Source organism: Vulpes lagopus, chromosome 7 (assembly GCF_018345385.1).
Source record: "Vulpes lagopus strain Blue_001 chromosome 7, ASM1834538v1, whole genome shotgun sequence".
Taxonomy (NCBI): Eukaryota; Metazoa; Chordata; class Mammalia; order Carnivora; family Canidae; genus Vulpes; species Vulpes lagopus.
In genome coordinates this window covers 16,235,268-16,252,619 of record NC_054830.1, presented here as the reverse complement: position 1 = coordinate 16,252,619, position 17,352 = coordinate 16,235,268, and the positions used below count along the sequence as shown (strand labels likewise).

The 17,352-nt window shown below is 52.4% G+C and overlaps 2 protein-coding genes across 3 annotated transcripts in view; both read left to right on the top strand.

Moving 5' to 3' along the window:
* The window catches only part of CCDC12 (coiled-coil domain containing 12), a 53,854-nt gene that overhangs the window by 30,368 nt on the left and 6,134 nt on the right, over window positions 1–17,352 (top strand). For both annotated transcript variants that reach the window (XR_005988793.1, XM_041760701.1), the window contains exon 2: window positions 3,642–3,709. Coding sequence is in view for 1 of the 2 variants with exons in the window: in XM_041760701.1 (XP_041616635.1) it covers window positions 3,642–3,709 (68 nt within the window). In the remaining variant the exon portion in view is untranslated. The remainder of the gene's footprint in view (window positions 1–3,641; window positions 3,710–17,352) is intronic.
* Window positions 3,720–17,337, top strand: LOC121494360. The gene is made up of 2 exons (XM_041760696.1): window positions 3,720–4,786; window positions 16,790–17,337. The coding sequence occupies exons 1-2, from the start codon at window positions 3,971–3,973 to the stop codon at window positions 17,009–17,011; spliced, it is 1,038 nt and encodes a 345-aa protein (XP_041616630.1). The 5' UTR covers window positions 3,720–3,970; the 3' UTR covers window positions 17,012–17,337.

The window sequence follows — 17,352 nt, the reverse complement described above, 5'->3', positions numbered from 1 at the left end:
GCTCAGGAAGAAATAGAAAATCGGTAGAGTCCCATATCTAAAAACCTCACAAAGGAAACTTTGGGTGGGTTGAGATGGCTTCACTGAAGTCTTATCATAGATTTAAGGAAGAGGTAATACCAATCTTGCATAACCCTGCACTCCCGAGGGTGTACACCAGGGCCTGGGCCTAGACTGGGGCTGGCTGCAGCCGGTCTGAGTGCATGTGGTCAGGTCTGAACCAGGTCTGAACCGTGGGGGAGCATGGGAGAGGTGGCTGGGATCAGAGCCGGTTTTAGAAGCTGAGTGCTGCTCTGGATACACTCTCTCATCTCCTTGGTGAGAACGGAGGGCAGGGGGGCAGAAGGACCTTGATCCAGACCTGCAGTCACCACTGACAGGCTCTGCGGCCTTGGGCAAATCTCTTCCCTCTCTCTGGTGGCCATTTGCTACCAGGCTCCCTGTATGTTGAATTGAGGACCTAAGAGACAGCTGTGGGGGCCTTCAGTTCCTGGGGGCCTTTTGAGTCTCTGAAGCTGGGGTGGGCCACGAGGGTAGTCTGCACCTCCTGCCTCCATCCCAGGTAATGAGTGTCCTGCCTTGGGACCAAGGCCAGGATCACCCAGAAGCTGTTTTCCTTCTCACAAATGCTTACTGTCCTATCTAGCTGAATTGCTGTTGAGTGTGAAGACTGGAGCACACCTTGTCCTTGCTTTTATGTGGCCTATTGTTACCCTGCTTCTCTCCGCACCCCCCCCCCCCAAATATCTTCATTGTTCTTGAGCACCTGCTCTTCACACAGCAGCCCAGGCTAGGGTCATCCTTAACCTCACACTATGTGCAGAATTGATGGTACGGCCCACCCACCAGGCTGCTGGGCATTTTTTAAAATGTCACATAGATAGTGGGGTGTTTTCTCATTTGTTAATGAATAACCAGCCTGTGCCAAGGCACTTGAGTGTCTCTGAGACTCCAGGACAGTGGTGGGTGCAGTGGCTGCTGAGAAGGGGCATGGTGTTTGCAAAGGACAGGTTCTCAAAGGCTGGTCCTGGAGCCCCCACCGTTGTCTGCCAACTGGTCCAGGTGAACAGAGCCCCGTGGAAAGAGGCCTTCCTGTGGGGTGCTTCTGGAAAAGCTGAGCCTTTTTCTGCCCTTCCACCTCTGTCCTTACTCACCAAGGGGAGGCAGGCCATCAGGGAGTCCACTGGCTGGCAGTTGGGAAGGAGCTTTCTTTTTTTTTTCTTTTTTGACTGTTCAGGCTTACAGCTTGCTTAATCCACTGGCATTTCATCAGGGACCGGTGCGTGTGTCAGTTGGGCCTCCGTGGAAGGGGTCCTACCCAGGCCCCCGCAGCCCTGGAGGCCAGTAGAGAGCCCTAGTTTGTGTCTCCTTTGAGAATTTATACTCTGTCCTCCTCCTTCCCTCTTGGGCCATCACCAATTAATGCCTCTCTGCCCCAGGGCTTGCTTGTGGTGGCCAGACTCTGCCAACAGCTCCCCCAGCCTTTCCTCTGGCTCCTGGTGCCTTAGGGCACTGGTCAGAGCCCCATGTGACCAGCCCCACTTGGCCTGCCAACTTTACCAGCATTCCCCTTTACCCCTTCACCAGGCCTGCTGCTGCTGCTCCAACCACCTGGGTGTTTTGCACACCACACCCACCTTTGCTCAAGCTGTGCACCCCCCTTCTCAGGAATGTCTTTCCTACTCCTGTAACACCCACATTCTGTCCATCCCTCCCCCTCTCCCCAGAATCCTGTTGACCTCTATCCTGCTGCTGCTGTCACTCATTCCTGCTGCTTCATCCCTGAGCTAAGCTGCTCTGGGTTGAAGTAGCAAGGGGTTATCTTGAGCTATTCACATCATAAAAGCGTTTCTCTGGGCCAAAAGCCTCTAGCCTGCCTGCTTTGAGTGGTCTCCTTCCCTGCAAGTGTGAGGCCAAGGAATGGTGGGGTCTGGCTGTTCTCAGGTCATGATGGTCACTGTTAGGAAGTGACTCATAAAACAAATCCCACTCTTGTGGAGGCAGTTGTCAGCAGCATAAACGAACTCTGAGGAGAGTTAGTGCATGTAGCTGGTTTACTTAAAATTTCTATGTCGACTCTAGCTCTCTGCTTTTTTAAATTTTAATTTAAATTCGATATAATAAACATATAATGTATTATTAATTTCAGAGGTTAGAGTTCATTGATTCATCAGTTGTATATAATGCCCAGTGCTCATCCCATCAGGTGCCCTCTTTAATGCCCAGTTATCCCATCCCCCAGCAATCTTCCCCCCCGCACCCAGCAATTCTCAGTTTGTTTCCTAAAGTTAAGAGTCTCTTATGGTTTTGCCTCCCTCTCTGTTTTCAACTTATTTTATTATTCCTTCCCTTCCCCTATGTTCCTCTGTTTTGTTTCTTAAATTCCGTATATGAATGAAATCATATAGCATTTGTTTTTCTGTGATTGACTTATTTCTCTTAGCATAATACCATCTAGCTCTGTCGTCCATGTTGTTGCAAATAGCAACATTTTTAGTTTTGTTTTTTGTTTTAGTAATCTCTACACCCAACAGGCAGTTCAAACTCACAACCCTGAGATCAAGAGTCATATGCTCCTCCAACTGAGCCAGCCAGGCACCCCTCTAGCTCTTTCTTTCTTTTCTTTTCTTTTTTTTTTTTTTCTAGCTATTTCTTATGTCATAGCGGCCTCCCTGTGGCAGCACCTTACTGATGTCTCAGAATACTGCTTCAGTGAGATGGTCAAAGGCACGTTGCTGCTGGTAATGCAGTGCACAGTGACACCCTCTGGAGGACCAGCCCTGGCATGCACAAGGACTGTGGGGGTGCCTCAGGACTGAGAACATGGTCATGCATTTGAGCACATACATGTGCACACACCCTGCATGTCCGTCTGTCCCCAGGGCCAGTCTGATCCTACAGAGTAAGGAAGAAAGCTTGGGAAGACACTTGCTTCTGCAGGTGGAAGCAGCATGGTGGCATCCTTTGTTGTGGCCCCTGATGTGTCTGGAGAACAAGTATACAGTGTCAGGTTTGAGGTGAACATAGCTTCTCTAGCCTTATAGAGAGATGGGAGGCAGGAGGAAGACAAAAGACATTTAGAAGAAATTTTTCCCATAGAGACTTCAAACTAAATCCCCTTACCTCTATCCCCTGAATATATTATTATAAGCCCGGTTCTAGTTTGAGTTATGCTAGTCCTTAAGGTAAATAAATAGGTGTTTCTGGAGAGGCCTCTGGCATGGAAGGGGAGTCAGGAGGGAGCTTTTGCCCCAGCTTGGTTGCTGGTGACTGCCCATCCCAGCTCAGGGGGTGGCCTCATGCAGAACCATGAAGGGAACCCTCTGGCACTGATCACCTGTTTCTCACCACTAAATCCTTCTAGCTTCTGCTAGCATTCTCTGAGAGCCACCACTGTGTGTCTAGCCTGGGCTGGGGGCACCAGTTGTTAAATTTTGGGGGTGGGGTGGGTAGCGGGGGAGTTGAAGGCTTGGGGCACGAGGCTTCAGTGCTGTGCCCCACTCAGAGGCTGCAACAGCAAGCTGTTCCTTGCCAGGGTGGGTGGCTCCTGAGCTGTTCCTTTTTTCACCAGCTCCCTGGGCATGAAGGACTGGAAGTAGGAGCATCCATCTGAGCAAGTGGTTTTCTCCCTCCCTTTGTAGGACAAGGAAGATGGGGAGCCCAAGACCAAGCAGCTCAGAGAAGGGGAGGAGGAAGGCGAGAAGCACAGGTAAGGCCTGTGTTCACCTCCGTGTTATCCACCTCTGTCACAGCCTCTGCCCCTGTGCCTCCCCCACTCATGCTGTGGCTGCCTTGAAAAAGCTCGCCCTGCCCCTCCACCTGAGCCTTCTCTGCCCCCTTTCCCCCACTGACCAGCTGGCTTTGACCTGGCCACCAGCATTTCCTTCCTGACCCCCATATGGCTTATCCCTCTTCTTAAAACCTCTTGCGTGGCGTGGTTCCCCGGCACCTGCAAAATCAGGTCCAGACCATGTGTGGCTTGTGTGCTCCGCCTGGGCCACCCGACCCCTCCTGGTTCCCCGTCACCCCTCTGGCCCTTCAGCATCTCTTGGCAGAGGCCTCTGTGCTGCTGTCTCAGCCTGGATTCCTTGTCCTTTCCTTCTTCCTCTTATCTCCACTTCACAGGCTGGTCTTCATACGGAGCTGGGCTCAGAGGCCTCTGCTTCCTCCTCCCTGTCTGTGCTCCCCATGCCCCTCCTGGGAGATCAGGGAGCATGTTTCTCTCCTGCCAGATCCTGTCACCTGGTCCAGTCAACTTCAGTTGCCCGAACACGGTGCTCTGCCCTGTGGTTGTGGGCACACAGTCTGCCCCCTGTCCCCGTCCCGTCTGGATGGCTGGCACCTCCATATAGCTTGGGTGCTGCTTTGCATCAAAAATACCTGGGAAACATTTGTACATCCCAGGGGTGGGGCAGGCGGGAGCCATGTGGTTGGTCTTCGTGAGCTGGGGAGAACCTTCATGTCTGCACAGCACTTCCATGGCCAGAGTTGGGGATCCCATGTCCTCCTCCTCCAGCCTTGCGCTAGGGCCACAAGGGTAGCTGGGGAACTGTGCTTGGAATCAGACTTGGTTTCTGAATGGACAGGTCCCCTTGGTGTTCCCTGTCCTGAACAGTTTCCTTCAGGCACCGGGCTTGAACGTACCTGCTCACTCGGGGTAGTGAATCTTGATGTCCTAAGCAAACTTACCTGGGCAGACTGTGCTTTGAGGGGGCACAGCAGGGGACCCTCCCTGGAGAAGGAGCAGGACTTCTTGATGCCACAACCTTGTCTTATCTTCACCACGGTGAGTGGAACCTCCCTGGGTGCAGGCCCCTCATCAGAAGCTGATCCCAAACGAAATGAGGCTTTTTCAAATTCATGGGGCATGCGCTTGTATGACTTGGCAGTTTATAGAGTGGGTTCACACGGTCTTCATGGGCAGCCCTGTGTGGTTCTTGCCACCTTGCTTTTTATCAGCAATGGGAACAGCTCTGTGCTGAGAGGTATAGGTGATGCTCAGTGGTGGTGCTGGGACCCTTACCACCCTAGTGGCAGGCTCTGTGCTTTCTGGTTGGGCCTGGCCCCCTCCACTGGCACCTCTAGGGGCCCTCGCTAGTGACAGAGATGAAGGCCAGGTCACTGCTCTTTTGCTGAGTGACCCCACTTGTGTGATTTGGGGGTGGATACCTGCATAGTTTCCCCAGTTCTGTGGGACACTGTGTACCTGCTGAGGGAACCTTTTGATTTTCTTCTGGTTTATTCTTACTTGGGATCTCGGCCTTGAGTTCTGATTTCTGGGCTGTCTTCGTTTTGCTGGGAGGTCCCTGCTCTCATCCCCTTTCTCCTTGATGAGAAAGAGAAGGGTCATTGGTTAGCAGGTGGCTAGGTTGGGCAGTTGAATCCTTAATTGTTGAAGTGTGTGATTGAATCTCAAACAAGGTGTTGATGGAGGAAAGAGCAGGCTTCAGAATTGAAAACAGTCAGGGCAAGAGCATTTTTATCAAATGAAGAAGCCCACATGATGATAGAGGTGTTATTCACTCAACAAGTCCTGACTCGGCTGGTTGGCTGGTTTGCCCAGGGCATCACCCCTGATCTGGGAGGTGATGGTGGACCAACACAGCCCCTGCCCTCATGGAGCTGACGCTGTCTAGAGGGCGACAGACTGAACAGAAAAGCAAGTGTGTGGGAGGAGGTCAAGGGCAGTGAAGTGGAAGCTACAGAAATGTGAACAGCACATGGAGATCAGCTGCTGGGAAAGCCCGGGGAAGCTGGGGGGATTAGGGAAAGGCTTCAGCCAGCTACAACACTGGATTTCTTAAATAAAAAGGGAGGAGGGGGAGGAGGAACAAACCTGTCTCAGAATCAGCAATGTTACTTTTGTTGACTCTGGAGGAAGGGATTACAAGTGTTGTGTTGTGTTCTCTGAATTTTTCTGTGTGCCTGAGGGATTTCATAACAAAAACCATGTGAAAAAGAAGGGTATATAGAGCTCCAGGTTCCTACTCGCGAGCTCTGGATAAGAGTCCCCATTCCCCCTACATTCACCTTCTGGGTTTTTGTTTTTAAGATTTTATTTATTCATGAGAGACCCAGAGAGGCAGAGACACAGGCAGAGGGAGAAGCAGGCTGCCTGCAGGGAGGGAGCCTGTGAGACTCAATCTTAGGACCCAGGATCACTTCCTGAACCGAAGGCAGATGCTCAACCATTGAGCCACCCAGGCATCCCTACCTTCTGGAGCTTAATGAGTCATTTATGGTGAAGCTCGAGACCCCCTCTGAAATCCCCTGCTGAGCCCACTGGGCTGAGCAAGGGCAGGGGGCCCCCTGTTTTTTGCTCCTAGCAGCCCAGGGATGAAGCATGAGGGACACTGCACTGGGGTTCTGCTTCAGCTCAGCCCATTCTTCCACTTTTCTCTGAGTCCACCTCCTCTGAGGCAGGACAGTTCTAGCTTGCTCATCATGAGCTTGGCTTCTGTGTGGCCATCCCTCTGCTATCAGTCACTGCCGTGGTTGTCAGGATGCCCAGGATGCCCGGCCTTAGCTGGGAGTGGAATTGTGCTCCCCAGGAAAAGTGGTCTCCCCTAACTTGAACAGCCCTAGAGCAAAGGCTTTGCCTGGGTTCTTCAGGAAGGCAGAGCCTCAGTCCCTGTTCCAAGTGGCCAGACCCTTGTGGGTTTAACCCCACACTGCAGGGTCTAGGGCTTGGTTATGGACTTGCTGGAAAGAGCACAAGGCAGCAGAATCTGTGTCTGTCTGAGGAAAGAGGGGACCTTTCTCCTCATCTGTATCCCAGATCTTGAAAGGGACTCCCAGAAGGATGCTTATGTCTTGGGAGCTGGCTCCATGGAGCCCCTAGCCACAGCCCCTGCCATGACCCCCTTTGCCAGTGGGGATAAAGAGACAGCCTTCCAGCTCCCCTGAGGTGAGGGGTGGCCAGGGATGACCACTGAGGCCAGTGACCAGTGGGCATCTTGGCTTCCTTGGCTCCTGGGAGGTAAGTACAGTCTGCTTCAGTCCAGGTCAACCCACACTGAGCCCAGATGCCAGGTGGGCACCTGTGTGGGCACCTGCCCTTCTGAAGTGTCCTGAGAGGATTGCAGGACCCACTTGGGGCAGCCTTCAGCCAAGGGCAGCAGGACAAGACCTCAGGGAGAACATTCCTCTTGAGTTGGGTCTGAAATCTCAATGGGTAGGATTTGGGCAAAGAATGCTCAGAGGTGTGAAGCAGCTGCAGAGTGAGAAGGTCTGTGTGTGTGAGGGTGACATCTTGTTGGGGAGGCATGGACAGACACCCTCTGACCCACGGCTTAGAAACCCCAGCCCGGGCTCCGTACAAGTGACCAGAGCGGGGAGGGAGATGTCATGCAGCGGCCCCGCAGGCACTGCACGGGCTTGTGGAGGTAGCCTGGGTATTCTGTTGGTGTTCATTAGTTCATCGTCAGGCACTTTGGTTTATATGGCCAGGACTGAACAGAAATAAGAAACGTCGAGACGGTTCTTTGTGCAGCAGGGCCCAACATTGTAGGGAGCTAGGCACATGGAGAGAGCTGGAGACCTGGAAGCAGCTCGGGCCGAGAGACCAGTCCTACTGGTTACCAGCCTCCTGGCCCTGGCAAGCCTCGTTCCTCGGGGAGCCTCACCTGAGTAGCTTCAACTGAAAGATGGGGAGAACAGCACTTGCTTCCCTGAGGAACACAGCAAATACCACCACTTTTTACTGGGCTCATGCTGGGCTCTGTGCAGAAAGGAGAAGCTTTTAAGCCCTCCCGAGAGAGCTGAAGGACTCCAGACAGACGTGGAGAAGGCGGAACTTTCATGCAGGCTGTGCTAACTTGCAGATAGGGCAGTTGTTGGGGAGACAGCAACATGTCTCATCAGTGGATGAGGAAAGGAGTGAGTACATGCAGCCAGGGAAGGAATCATTAGGTCCTTTGTGGAGCCTCCCATCCTTGGTACAGGTCATCTTCAGCAAGACAGTTGGGTGGCATCGTTTTGCAAATGCAGCGTGGGGCCAGGGCATGTGGCTGAGGAGATGGGCAAACCCAGCAGAGTGGGAGGCAGGCCCCCCAGGGCCTCGCCCCCTCGCCAGCCGTGCTGGAGAATTCCCCAGCTTCCTCTCTGCCTCTGCTCCTGCCCATTTGCCTAAGAACCCTTTTCAGAATCTTGTCTGTTCTGGTTCCTTTGGCCTTTCTTATAAACTTTAGTTGGCTTATTAATATCTATAAAAAAGCTTGCCAGGATTTTGATTGGAATTGCATGAAATCTGTAGATTAAAATTCCTTAAAATCTGTACTGCTTTCCCCATGATAAATCCTACCCTGTCCCGAGACAACCACATCCCCATTGGGGTGGGGACTCGGTCCCTTGAGGGTGGCCCAGCCCAAGCCAGGGTCTGTGGGAAGTAGAGAGGTGTTTGCATTCCCAAAAGGGCCCTTCATGTCCTCTGGACTGGATCTGTCCTCTTGCAGTCAGCCCTTCCTGTAGCTAACTCTGAGGGGCATCCATGACTCATCTCTCACACAGTCCCTTGCTGACCCCCTCCATAAGACACAATCTTGTGGTCCTGGAACCCTGGCCCCCAGAAAGGGGCATTTCTGTCAGCTGCTTCTGTTTTTTTAAGCCCTCAGTCACTTCCTCCTGATGGCAGTCAGCTAATACATGTGCCATGGAGGGGTGTCTAGGGTAGGGCCTGTGGCTGACAGTCACGGCCACCATGCCAGGTGGGAGGAGAGGGGAGGAGTTGCACACCCTGTCAGGCATGGGGCAGGGGAGCGTGTCTTGTTAAGTGCCTCAACAAGCAAGCCTCAAACCCTCAGCCCCGACAGCTACCACCTCCCTTCGGCTTTGGATTAAGGTGTGTACCCAGCTGGAGCAGTCACCATTCAGGGACAGTGGCTCACCCTGTAATGGGTGCCACATACTGTTGCCCAAGAAACTGGGCCACCAGCCCTCCTCTCTGGGTTGGAAAACCAGTTCTCCAACTCCATGTGAAGAGACGTCCCACCCCAACTGAGGCCCAGCCCATGCCTGGCCTGGTGCCCAAACCCTAGTGGCTGGCAAATGCCAAGCCCTCTCTCGTCTGTGAGTTGGGTCCCCAGGACGGTGTCCGTGTACCAGCACACTCGCAGATCCATGACATCAGCTTGGTTCAGCAGTCACCGTTCCACCCTAGTGGTGACTACCAGTGTAGCTAGCTCTCACTCAGTGCTCCTGAGTACGCTCCAGGCCCAGGGCTGACACAGTTGGGTGAACGTGGGTGGCCATAGCTGTTGATCTGTCTTGATGGGGCTCCCATGTGGATCTCACCCCCAGCCAGCTCTGGTGCTTCTGACCTCCCCTTTTTTTAAGGCAGAGGCATGACTGCCTTTCTGTTCTAGATTTCTAAAGCCCCTTCATCCTCTAACACCTGTAACCCACTGTGGTATGAGGGGCTCAGGGAGGGTCCTGAGGGCTGGGAAGCGGGGAGGGAGGAGGAGTTTCAAGAATGGCGCTGTAGGCCAGACACCACAGTGGGAAGATGAGGGGATGCCCAGCATGATTTTTTCCTCCGGGAACACCGAGGGCCCAGAGCGCTGGCTGATCCACCTGCAGCCCTGGGCAGGCCTCCGGGCATGCTGTCAGATAGCCTTCACTCTTCCACATGTCGGCAGGTCCCTAAGGTGCTTAGTGAGGCGGCCCGGGGTCCACCTCAAGGCCAGAGACCTGGGTTTGGATTCTGCCCCTGGCTTTTCCCTCACTCCGAGACCTTGGGCACATGCGTGAATTTCTCAGGACTGTGTCATTTTCTGCATCGGGAAAATGTCAGTAACCACCTTATGTTGAAGGGTAGTCCTGAGAGGCAGGGTATGGAGGGTGTCCCTAGTGGGAAGGAAACATTGTCCCATTCGTCTCAGCCTGTACTTTAGGAAGAGGGAGGTGGCGGGGCCGGGGGAGGGCAGGACATCAGGTCCAGAGGATACAGGAGCTCCCACCCCTTTCCCTGAAGCCCTCGGAGGAGGTGTTTGCCAGGGGTCACTTGGGAGGCTCTGTCCACGCGATGTGGCCCTGTCCAGCACGTGGTCAGTTCTTATGCCACATCCTCTCTGTTTGTCAGTAGGACAGGAGGCCTGGGGTGGTTTGGCAGGGTGGGATTAGAGCTGGCTAGACAGGAGGGGAGGAAGTTTGCCCTACATCTGTACCCTGTCTCTATAGTGTGGCCAGAGCTACCCTTTAGGGGGACAGCTGAAGTACAGCAACTTCTGTCTGTGAGTGGGGAAGCTGCTGGCCTCTTTAAACGTTTCATTTGCTCTTAAGCCAGCCATCAAGTATCCGGATTGAAAGTGTTGAGCAACCACTGACGAAAACATCACCAGAGCCTGTGTCCTGTCTGTGTTTCATACTGATCTTGTGCTTTACTTGTAGAGAGATTTCCAGGTGTTCTGATTGCGCTGTCCTGAACTGGACCATCCCCCCCACTCCCATCTTGGCAGTCGTCTAGAAGGGTGCTTGCAGCCTCTCTGGGGGACTCTGCCAGAAGTGTCTGCCCGGAGCTGTTACAGATTATGCTACCAGAAACATTTCAGTGTGGAACATTTTGTTTTGTTTGACCCTGTTTTGTTATTATTTCTTTGGTATAATTTCCCCAGAGCAGGCTTATCAGGTCATGGGGTTTGAATGCTCTAATCTGCCTTGAAAGAAGTGACGACCAGCCTCTGGAGCACTTGTGCACACCATTTGGATAGTTGCCTGTCACCTTGTTTTCACGGGCCCCCTGGGTCTGGCCTCTGGCAGCAACAAACAAGGCCTTGTTTATGTTGGAGACATGGGGGTGAGTGTGTGTGCAGAGCCTAAAGCACACAATGTTGTTGAGGGGGGGTCGTGTGTCTCAGGAGGAGCCCCGTGTCTCCGTACCCTGGATGTGCAAACTGAAAGCCGTCTATGGTCAGAGCTGCTGTCTCCAGCCGATGCTTGACCTCCAGGACCTCACAGGCCTGTGCTGGGCTTGGCTTTCTCTGTGCTCCATTACTGGCAGAGAGCTTCAGACAGTCTTCTCTCCGGTCCTGGAGGAACCTTGCTGGCAGGAGGGACAGAGGTAGTTGGGTGGGGTGGGCCTGCCCTGGCCAAGCCTCTTTCCAGAGGCCTAGGGCAGGGCCGAGAGAGGGGCTTATGTCCCTGAGGGTAAGGCTGACAGCACAGGTGAGGGCACAGCAGGCCAGGGCTAGGAAGCTTCCGTGAGCAGCAGGGTTTCTCTGAGGTCTGTTCACCAGTGAAGGGGTTGGACCAGATCATCTGGACACTTCTTTCACTTGGACATTCTAGAACTTTATTCCTGGGTAGGGTTTCATATTTTACAGAGAATATCAACTTTCTCCTTCCCCTGCCCCTGAGTGGCACATGTGGAAGGTGGGAAGACAGTTTTGGGTGATTTCCCAGGGGTCTCCCTGGCAGCTCATGCCTGGGAGTCCCTGCAAGCTGGCCTTGAATACAGCAGCCACTGAACCTGCTCGGGCACTTGCTAAGTCTCCTCAGAGACCCGAGGGTGGGAAGTGGAGGACAGAAGATAGAAAAAATCGTTCCCCCAGTTTCAGGAGTCTCAGGATGTGAACCAGGACATCACTCTGCTGCTTTGCTACAGAGACAACAGAAGGCACTTAGGAGTTGGCTGCCCTGACCTGGCCACATTCCTGCCTTCTGTGAATCTTCTAGGCACAAATTCTTTGCTTCCGGTATTGTGTTCCGGAGCATTAAAAAGCCCAGACAGCCCCAGGCTGCCCATCACACACCCTCTGTGAACTCCTCTATTGAGCTGGAGGCAGGTGTCTGCTGGTAGCTAAGTACTGGGGCTAGGACTCTAGGAGCTTTTAGGATGGGGTGTGCAGGACAGCCATGAAGGGGCCACATGCGTGGGGTCTGAGGGCTGCTGGGTAGAGGGGCACGTAGGACAAAGAAGGAACACGGGAGAGGAGCAGTCAGCCATGTCTTGGGGGTGGGTGGCGATCTTTGGGCTGCCCACAGTACCATCTTGTTGAGCTCGCTCTTGAAGCCTAAAGGGCAGGAAAGTGGGTAGCAGACAGGGCTGGCAATGACCCTGGGGATACTTTATTGGAAAGCAGGCTGTGGGGACTAATAAGGAATGAGACCAGCGCTAAGTCTTGTTAAGAGACTTAGTCTTGTTTAGGGGACTCTAGGGGTCCTGAATCAGAGGGTAAAGGTGAGGGTACACAGGTAATGTCTGTGTCTGCCCATGCTCCATGGGAGAGATAGCAGGCTCAGCTTAGACGATGGCTGCCCACATGGAGGGGACTGGGGGTGGCCCAGGGCATTTGCACCTGCTTGGCTTAGGCAGTAGAGCCTCCAACTCTCAATCTTGGAGTCATGAGTTCAAGCCCCACATTGCACATGGAGGCTATTTAAAAAAAAAAATAATAATAACACCATACGATTTCTTGTGCAGCCAGGACCTCAGAACATTTTCGCACCATTCACTCCTCCTGTCTTCTGTGCCACTGACAGATGCTGCATTTTCTTTTCTTTTTACTTACTTACTCATTTGCTTATTTATTTAAAGTTGGCTCCCTGCCTAGCATGAAGCCCAACATGGGGCTTGATCTCATGACCCTGAGATCAAGACCTAAGCTGAGGTCAAGAGTCAGACACTTATCTGAGCCACCCAGGTACCCCTGCTGCTGCATTTTAAATCCCAGAAGTCGTTATGATTGTTTTGTACAGTCAGTATTCTTTCAGGGTTCCCTGCATATTTACTCTTTCTGATGCACTTCGTTCCTTCTTGCAATTCAGTGCTCCTCTCAGGTCATTTTCTTTCTGTCAAAAGTACTCCCTTTAATATTTCTGAAAGTACAGATTTCCTGATAACCAATTTTGCCAACTTTTCTTCTTCTGACCAAGTTTTTCTTTGAAGGCTAATTTTTTTTTAAAGATTTATTTGAGGGATCCCTGGGTGGCGCAGCAGTTTGGCGCCTGCCTTTGGCCCAGGGCGCGATCCTGGAGACCCGGGATCGAATCCCACATCAGGCTCCCAGTGCATGGAGCCTGCTTCTCCCTCAGCCTGTGTCTCTGCCTCTCTCTCTCTCTCTCTCTCTGTGTGACTATCATAAATAAATAAAAAAAAAAATTAAAAAAAATTAAAAAAAAATAAAGATTTATTTGAGAGAGAGAGAGAGAGAGAGAGCGTGAACAAGGGATGAAGGGGTGGCCAGAAGAAGAGGGGAGAGAGAATCCCAAGCGGGCTTCCCACTGAGTACAAAGCCTAATGCAGGGATCAGTCCTACAATCCTGAGATCATGACACGAGCTGAAATCAAGCATCCGACCCTTAACCAGCTGAGCCAGCCAGGCACCCCTCTTTGTTTTTGTTAAGATTTTATTTATTTATTCATGAGATACACATAGAAAGAGGCAGAGACATAGGCAGAGGAAGAAGCAGGCTCCCCCTGGAGAGCCTGATGCGGGACTTAATCCCAGGACCCCAGGATCACAACCTGTGCCAAAGGCCGACACTCAACCACCAAGCCACCCAGGCATCCCTCTTTGAAGGCTGTTTTATCTAGATTTATCATTCTGGTGTGGCATTCTAACTACTGTTGGCATTACCCATAAATCTTACCCATTACCCATTGTCTTACGGTTTCCATTGTTTGTGTGGAGAAGTCAGCTGTCCATTGTACGTATTCCTTTGATGGTTAGGTGTCTAATTTAAGAATTTCTTTTTGTCCTTGGTGTTTAGTAGTGTGTAAATGATTTGCCTAGGTGTGCTCATCTTTGGAGTTGCTAGTGTTTCTTTAGTTTGCATATGGCTTGATGTTTTCTACTTATTTTGTGACATTTTGTTATTATCTCTTTAAATACTGCTTCTGGGACTCTCATTACCTGGATCTTTCTGCCACGTCCCATGGGTCTTTCACATTCTTGTTTGTATTTCCTGACTGCTGCTCCTCTCTGCCTTGGTCTGGATGTTTTCTGACTTACCTTGCAGTTCACTAATCTCCCTTTAGCTGTTCTAAACTGCTGTTGAATCCATTTATTGAGCTCTTAACTTCAGTTATATTTTCAGTTGTAGAATTTCCATTGGATTAATTTTTACCACTTCACATTCTCTGCTGAAATTCTCCCATCATGTGAGATATCTTCCTGAACTTTTATTAATTTCAGTTATTTTAATGTCTGCATTTCCTTTGAGCGTCTTTCTGTCACCTTTATTTTTTTCTCATAGCTTTGGTTGAATCTTGGCTATTGTGTATGAAGAGTCCTAGGGATAATTTGAGGTTCTGAATCATTTATTTTCCTCAAGAGAAAATGTATTCCAGGGGCACCTGGGTGACTCAGTTGGCTAAGCATCTGCCTTTGGCTTGGGTTGTGATCTCAGAGTCCTGGGATCGAACCCCACATGGGGGTCCCTGCTCAGCCCACTCATGTTCTCTCTTGCTTGCTCTCTCTGTCTCTCAAATCAATGAATAAAATCTGAAAGAAAGAAAGAGAAAGAAAGAAAGAAAGAAAGAAAGAAAGAAAGAAAGAAAGAAAGAGAGAGAGAGAGAAAGAAAGAAGAAAGAAAGAAAGAAAGAAAGAAAGAAAGAAAGAAAAGAAAGAAAGAAAGAAAAGAAAGAAAGAAGAGAAAGAGGGAGGGAGGGAGGGAGGAAGGAAGGAAGGAAGGAAGGAAGGAAGGAAGGAAAGAAGGAAGGAAAAAACAAAAGGTAAAGGCAAGCAATTATGCTGCAGGTGCCCTGACCCACCCTCTCAGGACTGATGAAGAGCCTTCCTTCCTTGCACTGATGCAAACTTTTTGTCTCTTCAGCCCCATGAGATGGCAGGAAGCTCTGCTTGGGGTCTCAGCTTTTCAGCCTCTGCTTGTAAATAGATGCTTTAGGGGAGAAGAGGCACCCAGTGTCAGGCTCACTCACCTGTCACAGTTTCCCTGTTTCTGTGATCGTGGCCCCTCAGATCCCCGTCACCTGGGACTTCTCCAAGGGTAACAAATAGATTTTTAAAAAGATATCTGTTGTCAGGTTTTTGAAGTTTGCAGAAGCAGAGAGTTAAACCTTGGTCCTGTGTTGGAAAGGCCAGATCCCCGAACAGAACCCAGTGCCCTCCATGACCCATCCCAGAGACTCTTGCCTTTTAGCCAGCTTAATTGGACATTTGTGTTAGGCAGCCTCTTCAGTAGGTCTCACAGAGTGCATCTGGGAGGACTTGGGCCTAACTTAACAGTGCTGGGCATACCATCCTTGGTTACAGATGTGGAAACTGAGGCCCGGAACGGGACAGTCCACAGTGACTAGGACCCGGGTGTTCTTTTAAAAAAAAAGATTTTATTTATTTATTCATGAGAGAGAGAGAGAGAGAGAGAGAGGCAGAGACACAGGCAGAGGGAGAGGCAGGCCCCATGCAGGGAGACTGATGCAGGAGTTGATCCCAGGGCTCCAGGATCACGCCCTGGGCCGAAGGCAGGCACCAAACCGTTGAGCCACCCAGGGATCCCTGGACACAGGTGTTCTTGACCACTGGACCAGTCTCAGCTCCAGAGGGTGCAGGGGATACTGGGCGACATGGCAGCTACAGGGGATGGGGGTGCTCTGTGGCCAGCCCCCGGCCAGTGCTGCTGTTTCCTGTTGTGCTGGCCTCTCCCTGTCCCCCTGCCAGGCCCTCCCTGTTCCAGTGTCTTCTGAAGCCTTGGCAGCGTGGGGGCTGGGGGGGCATGGGTACTGTTGCTATTGCTGAGAGCCCCAAGTACAGTTCCCAGCGGCCTCCCCTCTCTCCTGCTGATGTCTCACAAAACCCTGGAGCTGGTTTCTGAGAGTGATAGAGGTTTTTTTTTTCTCACTAATCCCTGCAGTTTTGTGCCCACACCCAGTTTCTCTTCCGCTTGCCCCCCCCCCCCCGCCCCCGCCCTGTCATAAACGAAAGTCAGTGCACCAGATCACGTGCTGTTTCTCTCCCAGTGCCTCAGCGGTGTTCACCAGCATCAGAGGGTAGAGGACAGAGTGGGTATCCCTGCTCCTTAGTGGGCAGCAGGCTTCCTGCACACAGGCCCTGCTGGCACTGCCCCCTGGCCTCAGGGCCCTGGCAGAGAAGGGGGCTGGTGGAACTGGTACATTAGGGGACCGATTGGCATCAGAAAGCTCCCTAGTTCACACCAGTGTATCTTGCTAGGTGTGTGGCCACAGACACCCCTGCCTCAGCTCTAGACAGACTCCTGCCCCAGGGGCTGGGGACTACAGCAGTGTTCTTGCCTGACAGACAGAGGGTCGGTGACAGACTGTGGGAGCCCTCGTGCTGGGACAGTGTTCCCTCTCCTGGAGGCTCAGGACCTCTGAGGGGCCAGCAGTCCCCGAGGGGTTCAGAAGAGGTAGTGAAGAAGGAGGACCCACATCCCAGCTCCCCGGCTGGTGTGTCAGGCCACTTCTGCTTCCCCGAGGCCGAAATGGCCTGTCCCACGGTCTCTGTCTTGCTTTTATTCAGCAGCAGCCCTCAGGAACTGTCACTGCCACCCCGAGCAGTTAGCCAGGGCCCCTCCTCCTGCAGCAAGCCTCTGGTGGGGAGCGGCCTGGGGTTAAGGAGGTACTGAGCAATGAGACCCCACACGTGGTGCGGCCAGCCCTACCCAGGAGATGCGACTTCCCTTTCATGGGCCAGGCCCACTGTGTGATCCTGGTCTCCTGTGGCTCCTGTCCCTTCACAGAGCACTTGGGGTCTAGCTGGTGGCATTTTAAAGACCTCTTGCCACCGTGAGGCTGGGCCGTTCTCCTGGCTGTCCCCGTGACCTGGCTTTTCCAGCCTTGCACAGTGTTGTCCCCATGCTTCTCTCTTGCCAGCTGCTCCTAGCACATGCACACCCTTGCCACCAAGAGGTGAGGTCTGTACCGGTGGCTCCGGGCCACCAAGGCTCTGAGAAAGAGGCCAGACCTAGAGAACCAACATGTGACCACCGGTGTCTCCGTGGGGAGAAACTCAGCCCAGGAGCTCTGACCCTGACTCCAGGTCAGGTGCTGCAGCCACTGCCGTGGGACCTGAGGACAGGGGTGCGGTCTCTCTGACCCTCAGTTATCCTCACAGATGGAGCTCCTCCAGAAGAAACAGCCAGTGAGTGCTCCCCAGGCCCCCCTGGTCCCAGCTCTGGGTGAGAGCCCTCAGTGCAAGCAGAACCTTGGCAGAGCAGCCTGCGTGGGGCTGAGGCTTGGAGTGGGGGGCCTGTCCCGGTGGTCCTTCTGTTCCTGTGCTTTTCCTCTTCGCCAGGCTGTCTCCAGAGAGAATGGAGGAAAGTCGAGAAGGCACACACTAGCTTATGTGGCTTCATCGCAGTCTGACCTGCAGATGTATGGGGTGAACACGATGGCCATACACTCTACTCCATCTCTGCTTGTTATTTGCTTTTGTA